The sequence below is a fragment of the Oppia nitens genome, unplaced genomic scaffold, assembly GCF_028296485.1.
Source record: "Oppia nitens isolate AA-2021 unplaced genomic scaffold, nextdenovo-longstitch-racon4-pilon3 scaffold6_pilon_pilon_pilon, whole genome shotgun sequence".
In the NCBI taxonomy this organism is placed as follows: Eukaryota; Metazoa; Arthropoda; class Arachnida; order Sarcoptiformes; family Oppiidae; genus Oppia; species Oppia nitens.
This window is the reverse complement of record NW_026533250.1, coordinates 4873065-4889741: the sequence shown is the minus strand read 5'-3', so window position 1 is coordinate 4889741 and position 16677 is coordinate 4873065. Positions and strand designations below refer to the sequence as shown.

At 31.3% G+C, this 16677-nt stretch overlaps 3 protein-coding genes across 3 annotated transcripts; 1 reads left to right on the top strand and 2 right to left on the bottom strand.

Annotated features, from left to right (window-relative positions):
• Positions 1–5648: 5648 nt before the first annotated feature.
• On the bottom strand, positions 5649–6553 carry LOC128962528 (uncharacterized). The gene is made up of 2 exons (XM_054308904.1): positions 6420–6553; positions 5649–6357 (listed from the first exon to the last, which is right to left on the bottom strand). Exons 1-2 carry the CDS (start codon positions 6460–6462, stop codon positions 5735–5737), a joined length of 666 nt encoding a protein of 221 aa, XP_054164879.1. The 5' UTR covers positions 6463–6553; the 3' UTR covers positions 5649–5734.
• An 83-nt stretch (positions 6554–6636) lies between these two features.
• Positions 6637–8793, top strand: LOC128962763 (plasma kallikrein-like). The gene is made up of 6 exons (XM_054309165.1): positions 6637–6653; positions 7724–7859; positions 7929–8035; positions 8137–8464; positions 8524–8681; positions 8742–8793. The coding sequence occupies exons 1-6, from the start codon at positions 6637–6639 to the stop codon at positions 8761–8763; spliced, it is 768 nt and encodes a 255-aa protein (XP_054165140.1). The 3' UTR covers positions 8764–8793.
• A 277-nt stretch (positions 8794–9070) lies between these two features.
• LOC128962566 (uncharacterized) lies at positions 9071–12232 on the bottom strand. The gene is made up of 7 exons (XM_054308950.1): positions 11902–12232; positions 11542–11833; positions 10516–11463; positions 10289–10411; positions 10075–10172; positions 9854–9996; positions 9071–9716 (listed from the first exon to the last, which is right to left on the bottom strand). Exons 1-7 carry the CDS (start codon positions 12054–12056, stop codon positions 9103–9105), a joined length of 2373 nt encoding a protein of 790 aa, XP_054164925.1. The 5' UTR covers positions 12057–12232; the 3' UTR covers positions 9071–9102.
• Positions 12233–16677: the final 4445 nt, after the last annotated feature.

Below are 16677 nucleotides of genomic sequence, written 5' to 3'. Positions count from 1 at the left end.
CGACACCCAATACCAATCCTACTGTCGATAATTGGACAAAAAAATGGCAATACTGGACAGATGCTGGTCCAGGACATGATAAAATATGGCTAAGCGATCAGACTGATTACAATCACTATATCGGTATATTTCAGGCACATGGATACGAATTGGGTGAACCAATACAGCTGCAGAGTGGACTACACGATCATCATATCTATCGTGTACGGGCACCGGCCAACAAACCCAATGTACCGGCTGGCAATTATGTTTGCAAAATTGTATCGATGGGCTTCTACAAGGACAAGCACGGGGATATGGAGGTATCGGTGCATGCATTTCGCAAGGAAACGGATATACTGTTGCGTATGCATCACGACAATATTGTTACCGTTTTGGACAGCTTTGAGCTCATTGATCGGCAAACACAGTTCCCCTATAATTACGGGGCACTGGTTATGGAAACAATGGACGGTACATTGGAGCAATACAGATTATCGCTAGCCAATCAGGTACTGAATGAAAATGAAAATCGGGTCTGGGTCAGGGATGTGGCCAATGCACTGAACTATATGCATACTATGGAAAAACGGTACTACAATCCCAATGCACTAACCCCTGGCCACACTTATAATGAACAAAATTTTACTGTTGTCCATATGGCACTTGCACCGCGCAATATACTATACAAACAGATCAGGGATGTCTATACGAGAGAATTCATACGTTTTCAATTCAAATTGGCCGACTTCGAGGAATGTTATATCTATGAAAAAGATCAGCCGTTGATACTACCTGGATATGCAGTCATACAACCATATGTACACTTCCAGAGCGCACCCGAACTCGAATTCCCGAACCCCAGGATACGAACACCGCCATTGGATATGTTCAGTTTGGGTGCATGTCTGGACTATATGGCCAGCGGTTGTGGAGATTTTTTCAAATCACATGAATTTGAGATTCGGGCCGCGAATTATCCAAAACGGATGGCCCGATTTATCCGGGAACTTACCGATGTGGTACCCAATTTGCGGCCGACTGCTGCCAGAGTACTGGAAGATCCATGGCTTGACACACCCGAATCAAGAGGTTATAATACTGTATACACTTAGATGTTATGAATTGTTGATATGGGTTAGTCCAATACACTGATTATTAGTGTATTTTTAAATAAAAAAAATCGAGAGGAGGTAAAGGAGATTCAATTAAAAACAACAATTTTTTAATATTTATTTTTTTTAGTAATTTTTAGTAAAAACATAACTTTTTCAACTTACTGCATCCCTCCCTCATCAATTTTAACCCCCCCTAGTTATAAACCTAACTAACTAAACCCAATAACAGTTGACTACATTAGATAATATTTTAGATGTTTAGTTACAAATTATTTTTAAAAAATAATTTTCAAAATAAAATAAAATAAATAACAGAAAAATAAGGAAAACACCGGTAAAATAGATGAGACACTGGACAACAACAACAACATGCGGTCACCGAATCAGCCAAAGTCACAAAAAGTAATTTAAAAGAGAGAGAGAAACACAAAACAGAAGAGAAAGACGAAAAAGAAATCGACAAAAAAGGAGACAAAACATCGATAGAACAGTACAAGTGGTCAACCCTGTAGTCGACAACCATATAGTCGATGACAATGACGAGATACGTCAACTAATGGACGATCTGATCGTTCAAGTGGAACAAAACAAAGACCAGGAACAGCTACTGGAGCCGCCACTGGAACCGCCACTGGATCCGATGCAACCAAATGCACCCGAAATGATCCACACCGTACCAGACTGGTCGGTCCAATGGCCCGATTGGATCAGTGCTGGTCAGGGACATGATATTACCTGGTCGGACCAACCGAATAATATGGAACTACAACACTATAGTGCTTTACTTCAGACTAAAGGATACGATATCGGAGAAGCAATTTTTTATTTTCCTGATGAACACGATCATCATATTTTTAGGGTACAGACAAACGATAATATCGATGATCGAATCCCAAGGGGACAGTATGTCTGCAAAATTGTGTCGATGGGCTACTATAAGAACATCAGGTACTACAGGGAAATTCCGATTGACTCGGCTATGTTGGCCTTTCGTAAGGAGACAGATATACTGTTGCGTATGAGACACGATAATATTGTTGAAGTAGTCGACAGTATTGAGCTCCGGGATCGTCAAACAGAGTTTCCTTTTAATTACGGTGCACTGATTATGGAGACTTGTGCCGGTACGTTGAATGACTTACGTCTCATAAGTCCGAATGAGCGTCTGAATGAAGAGATCAGTCGACTATGGGTCCGGGATATAGCCAGTGCACTGCAATACATGCATAATACTAAGGAAAAACATGTTGAATACCAGTATAATGATGGCCGTGTTATTAGACGTGTTGAACATTTTACAGTCGTCCATATGGCACTAACTATGCGTAATATACTGTACAAAGAGGTCAGGGATGTCAATACCAATGAATTCATACGGTTTCAGTTCAAATTGGCCGACTTCGAGGAATGCTATATCTATGAACACAATGGACCCAACGAACCGAAAATACCGATAGTTTTACCCGAATGGGCACTTAGGGCACCGTACTATCACTATCAGAGTGCACCGGAAATATTTCGGCCAAATCGTGATTTGCTTACCCGACCGATGGATATGTTCAGTTTGGGCGCCTGTACTGACGCTATGTTTACCGCTATTGAGATGGATGATTATTTTAATCACACACATTTCGAAAAACGGGTGACTCAAATGTACCAGAATTGCCCGTTAATGGCACAGTTTGTCCGACAACTAACAGATCCAGAAGCCAACAATCGGCTGACTGCTGCCCAAGCTCTGCAACATCCCTGGCTTAATCAATGAATTTTGAGATGATATACTTAGTTAGGTTTGTATGGGTTGATTGAATACATTTATTAGTGTATAGTTATAATGTGTGTGTSTGTGTTTTTTTATTCTACCTCCTGTTCCTCYAATTTTAATCCTAGTTATTAGCCTAASTAAACCAATAACAGTATTTACAWTAAAAAACACAGACACACAYACACATTATAACAAATTAATTGACAATTATATTATATTAGACAACAGTCTATGTAATTATCTGCTTATACAGACAAACAGTTTTCCTATCTTTCCATATAATAACTCTCTCCAAGTAATCCCTGTGCAACCCATCACTAAAATTATGAAATAATTACTTTTTTTACTAAATTTTTTTATATAAATTAAAGTTATTTATTATTTCTAACTAATTTACCTAAATATCTAATTTTTATGAGGAATATTTTTTATATAAAAAAAATAACTTTAACAATATTTTTTTGAGATGAAAAAAAATTAAATTAAAAATATTAGTATTTCGATTGTGACTTTGAGCACCTGTATGTCTAGGAATAATAGTTGCCAATATTAACATCAATAATAACACCAAAAATCAAATACAAAATCAATGGCACACCATGAAGATGATGTCAATAATGAGATCAGACAACTAATGCATGATGTGGTCGATCAAGTGGAACAAAACGAAGACCATCAGAAGCAGCAGCTACTGGAGCTGCCGCCGCAACCAATTGCACCCGAAATGGTCCACACAGTAGCAGACTGGTCGGTCAGATGGCCCGATTGGAATAGTGCCGGTCAGGGACACAAAATTCCCTGGTCTGACCAACCGGATAATATGGAACTACAACACTATAGTGCTTTACTTGAGGCCAAGGGGTATGATATCGGAGAAGCAATGCATTATGTTCCTAATGAACACGATCATCATATTTTTAAGGTACAGACAAACGATAATATCGACAAACGAATCCCAAGGGGACAGTATGTCTGCAAAATTGTGTCGATGGGCTTCTATAAGAACGTCAGGCAATACATGGAAATTCCGATTCACTCGGCTCTGTCGGACTTTCGTAAGGAGACAGACATACTGTTGCGTATGAGACACGATAATATTGTAGAGGTAGTCGACAGTATTGAGCTCCGGGATCGTCAGACAGAGTTTCCTTTTAATTACGGCGCACTGATTATGGAGACTTGTGCCGGTACGTTGAATGACTTACGTCTCATAAGTCCGAATGAGCGTCTGAATGAAGAGACCAGTCGACTATGGGTCCGGGATATAGCCAGTGCACTGCAATACATGCATAATAAGGAAAAACATGTTGAATACCGGTATAGTGATGGCCGTGTTATTAGACGTATTGAACATTTTACTGTCGTCCATATGGCACTGATGATGCGTAATATACTGTACAAAGAGGTCAGGAATGCCGTTACCAATGAATTCGTACGGTTTCAGTTCAAATTGGCCGACTTCGAGGAATGCTATATCTATGAACACAATGGACCCGACGAACCGGACATACCGATAGTTTTACCCGAATGGGCACTTCAGACACCGTACAGGCACTACAAGAGTGCATCGGAATTATTTTGGCCAAAAAGAAATATGCCTACCCGACCAATGGATATGTTCAGTTTGGGCGCCTGTATTGACGCTATGTTTACCGCTATTGATATGGAAGACTACTTTATAGACACAGATTTTGAAGAACGGGTGATCCAATTCTACCAGAATTGTCCGTTAATGGCACAGTTTATCCGACAACTAACAGATCCAGTAGCCAACAATCGGCTGACTGCTGACCAAGCTCTGCAACATCCCTGGCTTAATCCATGAATTGGCAGATGATATATATATATATATATATATATATATACTCAGTTGGGTTTGTATGGGTTGATTGAATGGGACTGATAAGTGTATAAAAGGTAAAAATCTCTATTAAAAAAACAGAAACAAAAACAAATGTTTTTTAATAACTTACAGATTGTATACAAACATAACCTATTCTTATTCTACCTCCTGTTCCCCACAATTTTTAATCCCAGTTATACCTAAACTAAACCAATAACAGCATATATACCGGTATATATATACAGTATGTATAGTACTGTATATTACACTAAAAACAGACACAAATAATATTTATTTTTTAAATCTATCTAATTATCTGCTAATACAGACACAGACAAGACTATTATCGGTTCGTTGATTGAAACTGAATGAATAGGCCATTGATCGCACAGTTTGTCTGAACAGATCCAGTTCCCATCGATAGGTTGATTGCTAATAATAAGCTGTTGAACACCAATGGCTCGCAACCCATAAATAAAAAAGACAGGTTTGTATTGTTTTTGAAACAGTTTATCTTTTTTTAAGAGTTAAGTTTTATAATTAAAATTTATAAATAATTTAGACTAAAAAGGTCTAAAAATACTGTTAAAAAAATAATTAATTATGAAATCAATTCTAATGAATAACAAACACACATAACGACAATAACAAAAACAACAAACAAACTAATCAATAATTAGTTGATTAACAAAAAAAATTAAACAAATATTTAGATAATAATTTTAATAAATAGTTTTTATTAGCCAGTGATTACCTGATTTAATAAAATAAAATTATAGCACTTGGACTTTAAAGTTAGGGTCCAAATATATAGTTATTATTATTAATTTTTATTTTTTTTATTTAAAAAAATAATAATTAATTAAATCTAGTATTTATTTAGAATTATTAGTTTACATTACAGTACAGTATTTTCTATTAAATAGACTAAAAAAAGTATTTCAAAAAATATATATTTAATTTGATATAATTTTTTTCAGTCGTTTGATTACTATCTCTCTCTCTCTCTCTTCTCTTCTTTTTTTGATATCATTTCCGTTTGTTTGGCATCTGTTCCACGTCTTTGTCGATCACTTTGTTATTAGATTTTTCATTGGTGTTAATCGTCTTCTTCTGTTGTTGTTGTCTACTATTATCTTTAGTATTGTCTGTCCTTTTCGATCGCCATTCAAAAACCTGTTCGTCCACTGGTCTGAGTTCACCGGACGGCACCTTAATAGTAGTCAGACTACCCGACGGCAAATCTTCGGCCATTGATTTTGACATCTCTTCAATGGATTCGGATCTTAATGTTTTATTGTTGTCCTCGATGTTGACAATTATTTTACCATTGTTTTTGTCGACAACCTGTTGCTGGTGTTGTTGTTTGACTTTGCGATTAGCTTTCGTCTTCTTTGGTGATGTTGTTGGCGATGGCGGCGGTAGTGGTCGCTTGAGATTAGATTTTGACTTTTTGTTGGCCATCTTTTTGCGGATAACAAGATAGGCGACCAAAATCAAGACAACAATACCGACGATAATAATTACAGCAACGATTGGCCACACAAACGATAGGTCGCCATTTTCGGGCTGTTCTTTATCGGCACTAATGTTAGGATAAGAGGCCATAGAGTCTGTCGTTTGTTTGGTTTCTCGTTTGTGATCTTCTTTGGCTGTAATTATTAATGAAATAATTTTTGATAATTTTTTTTTTGAAAAAAACTTTTCTATAAACCTGTTGTTGTTGTTGTTGTTGTCTGTTGTTGTTGAGTAGTCATAAAATTATTGGCATAAAAAAATTAACAAAATTTATTGATAATTATAGAGATAATTATAATTAATGTTTTGAGAAATGTTTTTTTTAAAAATAATAATTTCAATATAATTATCAGTTAATTAACTTAATTTGAATATCTATCACTTAAACTGATTTAAAGTTATTGTTTCTGTCAATGATTATTATGATATTGTATCTCGTGATTAAAAAAATTAATTTTTGTTTATTAATAATTTTAATTAATTCTATACATCAATCAGATTCTGTATTTATAATTATATTTTTTATTGATAATATCAATTGTATTGTTTGTTTCTTTACAATATATTACTAATAAATCAATAAAACTTTTACCAGTTTTACTACTATTAACAATCGCTTAATTTAAAATTTGGATTATAAACTAATTAATAATATTTAGCTAACTTTTTTAATTTTCTTAATTAATAAAATTAAAACAAATATTATCCATTGAATATAGATTTAATTTTTATTAAGTTGAATAATAGTTTAATTTACTACAAAATGATAAAGAAAACCACTGTTAGTTTTTTAGTTTATTATTAATACAACTTATACTTAAATAGTAATGGTAATGGTAAGTACAGTATATTTATTTAATAGTAATGGGAAATACATAAACTTTTAAAGTTATTACAACAAATTAAATCAATAAAAATGTTAATCTTGATTTAAGCTTAACATATTCAGTATTTATTCAATTAATCTAATTTTAAATTTCAATAACAATTATATCATTAGTTTAATGTTTTTAAATATATTTTTGTGTATATAAATAAACTAAACTAATTATAATTTATATTTTTTTTTATAAAAGTTATACATTTTACTGTTTTAATATTTTCTAAATGTTTTTTTATTATAGTAAAATTTATTAAATTTACTATATTGTTTAAAATCATTTGGAAATATTTCAATTAATTAATTCAAAGTAATAAACAAATAACAAAAATACAAAAAAATACAATTAACTTTGAATGTTTGTGTTTAATTAAAATATTTCTTAACTATTACAACAAATATGTTTTGCCAACAAAAAAAAATTATAGTAATAATATTTTATATTAATATTTATAAATATTTGCACATTTAAATTGAATACATTTATTGACAATATTTTTTTTAGTTTATCATTATTTGTAAATGAAACTAAACATTAACTCAAAAATTATTATAGATTTTAGTATTATTAGTATAATTATATTATTATTTATATGCATATATTTTAACCATAACTTTAGGATTTCATGTATTAATAATATAAATCAATTAAATCAATGGGATTGCGGTGTTAGTCGTAAGCCGTTTGTCAATCGACTAGAGTTGGGTCGTGTGATCGGTGGTACCGATGCTTTCAGAGGAGAGTTTCCATGGATGGTATAATCAGTAAAAAAATTAAACTACCTGTGCTAACATTCCTTTAATGATATTACTGGTTGTTGTTAGGTATCATTACAATTGGTTATCAATACGACACTAGTCTATCATTTATGTGGCGGATCTATAGTCAACCAACAGTGGATCGTAACGGCAGCTCATTGTGTACAACCCTAGTATGTCATAAATATAATATATATGTATCGGTAGTATATAGGTATATAAATTCAATGATAAAAATTAATCAAAAAAAATCTTTATTTATTGATTTAATTAGTAAACATGATCTACAAAACAAACTATTTGTACGCTTTGGTTCGTTGAATTCAAGTATCGGTTTTGTACACAGATTAGCCAAAACAGTTATACATCCCATGAACAGGTATGACGGTGACAACAACGATGATAACTATGCCGACATAGCGCTCATCAAATTGGACCGACCGCTACGGTATAGGAAAATCTATGGCTACTATTTGGTGAATAGCGTATGCCTGCCAAACATTAGCGACAATTTCTATTCAACAACTTATGCCACATTATCCGGTTGGGGACAATATAGATACAGGGATCCCATTTATGGTGCCTGGGTTTACAAGGAAACGGTAGGTTAATGGGGTTTATGAGTTTCTACCGGGGGTAATTAATTATGGATATACATAAGAAAATTCTACATAAAGTCGATGGTATGCCTATCGTTAGTGAGAAGGCCTGTCGTCAGCATTATCGGGACTCCCAGTTCAATCTGTCCCGTTATATAACCAATGGATCGGTAGTCTGCAGTGGTGGTAACGAGAAGGGTAGTTGGTCGGTGAGTAGTCGGTCAGTCATTTTTTTTAAAAGAAAAAATGTCAATTCTAGTTAACTATCAGATTTTTTAAGGGCGACTCCGGTGGTCCACTAGTATATTATACGGATGACTATCGCAGGGCTGTCCTAATAGGCATTGCCTCTATGACTGAGCCGTATAACTGGTCAAAGCCATCGCTATTTACCAATGTTGCCAAATATATCAATTGGATTAACAGTACAATTAGCCAAGGTTAATTACCCATTAATTAAATTAATTTAAATGAAATTCCTGTAGAAAATACAATTACCGTAAATAAATAAATAATTATAGATTTTAATGACACAATTTAAAATTTATTTTTTATATATATAGAATAAAATAATTATTAAAATACATAATGAAAAATAATTTTATAGATTTAATCAATTAATTGATATTAAATTAAAAAATTCATTCATTTTTTATCTCTTTACTACTACTGGTAGTAGTAGTAGTAGTCGTCGTCAACTTCTTTTGTTTCAACTTTTTCTTTTTCATTTGATTCTTCTTCTGATTCTTCGGCTTAATCGTCAACTTCTTGTTCACCGATTGTTTATTATCTTCTCCTGCCTTTGGTTTGTTGTCCGCCGCCGCCGCCGACTTCTCTTCTCTCCATTGTTTCTTCAATTGTTTCTTTTTATTTTTAAATTTAAGCCATCTTTTCTTTTTCCTCGCATTCTTCACTTCCGTAACCCTATCTTTGTCTAATTCACTCTGGCTTTTGGCCACACTTTTCTTTTGTGGCTCCTCTTGTTGTTGTTGTTGATCACTATCTGTCGGATCAGTTCCGTTAACAGGTTTTACAACAGGTTTCTCATCATCATTACTGTCGGCGGCGACAGTCGAGTCTTCGTCAAACATTTCGCTTTCATTCTTGACAACAAATTTGTGTTTTTTATTTTTTAAATGTTTTTTATGTTGCTTTTGTTTAGTATCAATATTATTATCATTATTATAGTCATCGTTAACATTATTACTATCATTATTTGATGTGATTTTTGATGTATTTTTCTTATCATCAAATTCTAATATAGTGTTTAAACAAACAAAAAAGTAATAATCATTAGAAAAATTACATTTTAAAAACAAATTGAATTAAAAATTAATTTATAATAATAAAAATAAATCATAGATTTATAATTATTATTGAATAACAACTAACCGGTACTTTCTTTTTTGATTTTATTGGGTATCGTATTTGAAAACTTTTTGAGTTTAGCCACAAAAAAGCCGTCCGTATTATGGGCGTGAGGGTAGAAGCGTCGGGTCAGTGACATTGTCGGGTGAAACCGATTAGTTCGGAAACTAAAAAAAAATCAAACAAATTTTTTTGTAATTACATTACGGATAAACTAAAAATAAACTGCAAATAAAATCACTTACTGTGTAAAACCTTCTCTACCGAAGTCGACACCGATGGGCACCAGTTTGACATTACGCTTCTGTAGGGCGTAATCGATGACCCATTCATTCTCTTCAACCTACAGTACGGTACGGATATGTCCATAAAAAGTAAACATTAGTTAATGTAGTGTAGAGAGAGAGAGAGAGAGAGAGAGAGAGAGGAAAAGGAGATATCGTATGAAGTATGACTTACGAGTACAGAACAGGTTGAGTAAACAAGATATCCACCGGTCTTGGAGTTGGCGTCCAAACAATCAATCGCTGCCAGTATTAGCTCTTTCTGCAAATGTGCGCAACGATAGATGTCTACCGCTTCCTAATTATTATAGAAAAGTGATAAAAATTAATTTTTAATTGTCATCAAATCACTTAATAAGTAATTGAATTAATCATTTAATCAATCGGTCAGTCATAGCATACTTTGCTGGTCTTAACGATTGGATCTTTGGCTATGACACCGGTGCCACTGCACGGTGCGTCGCAGAGTACCCGATCGAATCCGGTCATAATCGTTGGATAGACGCGACCGTCATAATTACTGACCACTGTATTAATGACACCCAATCGATGAAGATTGGCCACTACGGCTTTGGTACGGTCTCTGTTGGCATCGTTGGCAAACAGCATACCAGTGTTCTTCATAATGGCCGCAATGTGTGTAGTTTTACCGCCCGGTGCGGCGCACAGATCCAATACTTTTTCGTTTTGCTGAGGCGCCAATGCCATTACCGGCAACAGCGATGCTGCACCCTGAAGCATATAGTGACCGGCCAGATATTGCGGTGTAGCACCAATTGGTACCTGACTGTCGTAGACGATTAGGCCAACGCGCGACCATTTGGCAATCGGGTCGACATTGACGCCAATGTTGATCAACGCCTGAGCCAAATCGCGTCGTCTGGTTTTCAGTGTATTAGTTCGTATGGTTACCGGKCGATGAACTTCGCTGGCCTCGAGAAACTCTTTCAATTCTTCACCGTTGAACAAATGGATCAGTTTTTCCATTAGAAACTCATTGTAGTTATAGTAGACGCACAGGTCTTTCGTCAAAATAGACATATAGTCGGCTCGCGATCGGTCCTCTTCGCGTCGATTCTTGAAGTCACCCAAAACAAACAGTACATCACTGATACGTTGTTTAACAATGGCCAGATCGTCGGGCAATTGGCCATCGGTTGTTCCCAATTGAATGGCATCCGACACTTTCATATCGGGACCTTCTTCATCATCGTCATCATCATCTTCATTGTCCGCTTTATCATTGACTTTCTTACCAGTCTTTCCCATTACTTGATCAACACTTGATTCGCCTTCATTTTCATCACTTTCTTCGTCATCAATCTCTTCTTCATCGGCGTCTTCAATGTCCTTAAAAAATATATTTACAATATTTTATGTCAAATAATAGATAATTAAAAAAAAACATTAACCAAAAAGTATAAATACCTCGTCGTCATCGCCGCCGCCATTTAATTGCAGGTCAACTGTCGATTCGTCGTCATCTAAATCGTCGTCAAACGTCGAGTTCATTGTCGTGTCAGTCATATCTTCGTCGTCGTCGTCGTCGTCGTCGTCATCATCAGATTCATGCAGATCGTCGTCATCCGAACCAAACCTACGGTATTCTACTTTTTCGGCAAATTTTACTCGTTTTTGACCGCCTTTTTTGGTCGCTTTATTGCCGGCGACTTTGTGCTGGTCATCACCACCACCGCCGTCAACGATCTGCAACTTTTGTCTGTACGGAAAAACATCCTATAAATAACTACCGATGACCACAAACACACRCAGACAATGGACACTAACCTCTTGTTTTTTGATTGTCGTTTCTGGTCATCGGTTCGTGAGACACTTTTCTCGGTGGTGGCAAACAAGTGACTAAAATCGGGATCCGGTTGTCGTTTGGCAGCCCTTCCCGGTCCGCGTTTCGGTTTCTCGCTATATCTGGCCTTACGACCCATATTTTCCGAAGTGACCACTTATTGGACCTCTTCGGCGATAGACTGATGGCTGATGAAAACACACACACGTGTCAATTAATTAATCAATCAAATAATCGGTGGTTAAACAACACGTGTTTTTTATTTTGTATATCATATATATATTTGTTGTCAAATGTGTGGCAAACATGTGCTTTACTTTTAAAAAAATTTATTAAACATTTAATACATTAGTAAACTGTATAGTGATGTCACTAACAATACATTTTTCATAGACTATTGGTTGTAATATTTGTAGTAAATTTTTTTAGCGCTTTATTTAAAAATATTATTGTTATTTATTTATTAATATGTTTTTATTTGTTTATTTGTTGAAATTTGTTATACATATGTAGATATATATTATCTATTAAATAATTATTATATTATTTACATTATATACACTAATTATAATCATTTTATTCAAATCGCATCTATTATTTTAATTATATAACAATCGTAACTGTTTAACAATTATTATTGCTATGAAATAATTTATTTAAACTTTTTTTTGTCTAAAAAAATAATAATAATATTTATTATTTAGTTTTAATTTGTATTAAAAAAATTGTATTAAATTAATAATTTAATTTTTTTTTAGAAATGTTAATCTTAAAATACAATATTATTGAGATATAATTTAGTTTCTATAAATATATATATATAATGTAAATAATAGTAAATCAAATGTTTTTAATTAATTTAATTAATATTAAATGGAAAATTTTTATATTTTCAAAATTCAAACTACTGTATAATAATTTATCAATAATAATAATAATAACAACAAGAAAAAAATTATCAAAAATAATTTAATATTACAATTGAATGTAAATATTAAAAATTTCTATTTTAATAATAATTATTACTAAATATACATTGCATTATTATCAGTAATTAAATTACAAGTATGTCTATTAAGATAACTAAAAAGTTTTCACAAAAATAAATAATATTTATGTGTGTCTACAGTAATAAACCTATAGATAATAGAAATTTTTGTTAAAAATTACAATAACAAAAATTGTCAATTTTTGTTAATTAATATATTTATAATTTTTAAAAAAATAAATAAAAAAATAATCAATTATATATTGTATTTTTGTAATTTTTTAAAAAAATACTATATATGTAGTACATATTATTGAGTATTATTTATTATAAAATTTAAAAATAGTTAATATTAGTACTAAATTTAAATTAAGTTTAAAACTTTATAACTAAAACTGTTAACAGCACAGTGATAATATGTTTTTGTACCGTATGTTTGTGTGTTTGAGGGTTATTATGGGACACGATATTAGTATATGCCCTAATATCTGATATCCTATCAAAAAAATGATTAAATAATTAACAAACAAATATAAATAAATTTAGCCAAATGTTGTCTAATTTAAAAAAAAATTTGATTATTGATTTCCGCACATGTACTTACTTTGGACATAAATATTTTCAAAAAATATAATATTACACTATATTGTAAAGTTATAAACAAATAATTAATTTTTTGTTTTTCAATAATATTATGTACTCTATATATATATAAGTTATGTGTCTATTATAACTTAATAATAATTGTCAATATTTATAATCTAAATAAATAATTAGGGTTTTTTTTTAAATAAATATTATGTCCACTTTTAAAATAACATTAAACTTGAATATTATTAATAATTAATTTGATTATAATTATTAGTATTATAGATATTATATACAGTATATATTTTTATGCATAAAGTTTCCATATAATAATAAATATTAATAATATATGAATAATTATATATTTTTTAATACAAAACATGTTTACCAAAAATCTAAGCCAAAACTAAAGTATAATACTTTATTATATTTGTCTAATATTTGTTAGATTTGAAAATAACTTTTAAATTTATAATATTTACTAAAAGTTTATACATTTTTTTATTAAGAAATCTTAAAATCAACATTATAAGATATATTAAATTACTTATACTTATATATTTATTATTAAATATAGAATTATAATAAATTTATCTGATAATATATATATATATATATATATATATATATACGGTATATTGTAAAATATAGAAAAATATTTTTTTTAATTTTTCAAAATTAAACATCTGGTAAATTAGTTTTTAAAAATTTATATTTTCAGTTTATACAGTACAGTGTGTTGTTATTGTTAAATATCATACACAGTTAATGTTAGTTATTATTATTGTATATATAAATAATAATCATTAATTAGCAATTAATAAACTAATTAGTTTTTATACGTGAATTATATAGAGTAGCACAAATTTATATATAAATAGCAATTCATCATAATCAATAATAAAATTAATGTTAATTTTATTTTATCAATTAATGTTAAACATAAATTTTAGACACATAAATATAAATAGATAATTAAAATTTTACTTTATTAATTATAAGTTTTTTTAAATAGAAAAAATGCTTATTTAGTATTTATTAAGTATTATTTTATAGTAGAAAAAATCTATAAACAGTAGTTATAAATAATTTTTTGATTAGAATTTTTTAAAACAAATAACAGTTTTATAATTTAAATAAATTTTATTTAATAAATATTTTTAAAAAATTTACGATAATTAGTAAAAATGTTTTCAAATATTGAGTTGATATTATTATTATTATACTGTTAGTTAATCGATACCAATGACCACAAAAAACTAAACTATTATATACTATCAGTCAATATATATATATATATATTTATTTATTTATATTAACTACAATATCAATAACCATTTTGATACTATCAAAAACTTTTCAATGATACCCAACCCCCACCCCTTCCTCATTCCCTACCCTAAAACATATGTGTTATGCCAATCATACTATACTGTATATAATAAATTTATCTAATAAGGACTTTACTTTAATCTAAAAAATTAATAATAATAATAATAAACATCTTTTTTTTGAGGCTATTAATAAATTAATTAACAAATTTGATAAACAGATATTTATTGTTTATGTAGTCATTTATATATTAAGGAAGTATCTCTAAAATATTATTTTTTAAATTTTTTTAAATAAGACAATCACGTATTGCATCACGTAATGAAGCAGTTAAGCTACCTGTGCCTACACACACACACACACACACACACACACACAAACATATATATACAAACAAACATATACACATATATACAAAATATAAACCCAATAAACTTATTTATTTATTTACTTTTTTTCATTGTTAACCACTTTTTAATGTGTAAATATTTTTTTGTTAGTATTATATTGTATATAAAAATATCAAATGAAAGTAAAAGAAAAGTAAATATTAAGTTTCATTGCTTGTATGGGTACCTCAAAAAAATAATGAGATCATAGTTGTTTAGTTAGTTAGTTAGTTAGCTAATAGTAGTCAAACGGCTGGCTGGTTGTCTCAATGTTTGTAAACACTACTGTTATCACGTAGTCGATGGTTTAGTTAGCTAATAGACTGAGGATTGAGAGAAAGAGAGAGCCGGTCTACTATTCCTCCAATGATTGTCGATGTAAACAACATATCCATTATATGTTGTTTGTATGCCTACCTCCTCAACTACCAGAGCCGTAACACAATACTGAACAAGCGATGCTCTTTCAATTCCCCCCCAATAGCCTCCCCTCCCCTACCCTCCCATTCCCAAACCAAAACATTGTTAGTTCATACAGTTAGTCGAACAGAGACTTCGCGAAAATCACGTAAACCTTTGATTTTTTGTTTGATTCGGGTATATAAGGAACGGTAGTTTTGAGAACTTTTCCAAAACAATCACAGTTTCCAAACAGTGAAGACACTTAAAAAAAACAGTTTACTATTAAACAAAAAGTTTTGCGAATATATTCCTCAAAAATTATTCAATTATTTTTTTTTAATAAAAAATAATACCAAAAAGTTTTGGTAAGTTTAATATTTATTTTGTTTTATATAAATCGACAAAATATTTTATATTTTAATTTTATTTCAAATGAATTAATTATGTATTAAATTTTGTCAAATTTTTAGTGAACAAAAAAATAAATCACTGAAGCCATGAATACAGCAATAAATCCCGCAATGTTTGCCCCGGCAGCCAAACGTGAGTTCCCGATCACCCGATTGTGGACACTGTTGAAGCGAAACCCGCGCTACTGGGGAAACGTCGGATCCGTGTTTGTATTGGTGCCCACTATGGCCGCAGTTTGCGCTTATCATAGTCTGCACAGTCCTGAGGCCATACTCAGTCGGGCCAATCCGGAGCCCTGGCAACACTTTGACCACAAACAGCACAAGTTTATGTCGAACATTGATCACCAGCACTACGAACATCCCAGACCCCGATTCTAGATGATTGGGACAATTGGGTGGACAAACATACGGTGTTGTGTGTATGTGTGTGCACCCGCCGTCGGGTACCCCATAGATGGTACCGACCAATCAATACATAAAAAACTGATACTATTTTTTATCATTCATTATTAATCGTGTAGTTTTTCATAATAATAATATTTTTATTTTAATTATTATTATTATTCCAATAGATATACACTATATAATGATTTAATATTCTAATCAATTTTATATATATATTTATATACATTTATATTGTGATACAAA

Bases quoted from the DNA above. Each gene is read 5' to 3' on its own strand.
- LOC128962528 (XM_054308904.1), bottom strand. From the start codon at position 6,462: ATGACTACTCAACAACAACAGACAACAACAACAACAACAACAG. The intron at 6,358-6,419 runs GTTTATAGAAAA...TAATAATTACAG, and splicing joins AACAACAACAACAACAACAG to CCAAAGAAGATCACAAACGA.
- LOC128962763 (XM_054309165.1), top strand. The intron at 7,860-7,928 runs GTATAATCAGTA...GGTTGTTGTTAG, and splicing joins GAGGAGAGTTTCCATGGATG to GTATCATTACAATTGGTTAT. The intron at 8,036-8,136 runs GTATGTCATAAA...TGATTTAATTAG, and splicing joins GCTCATTGTGTACAACCCTA to TAAACATGATCTACAAAACA.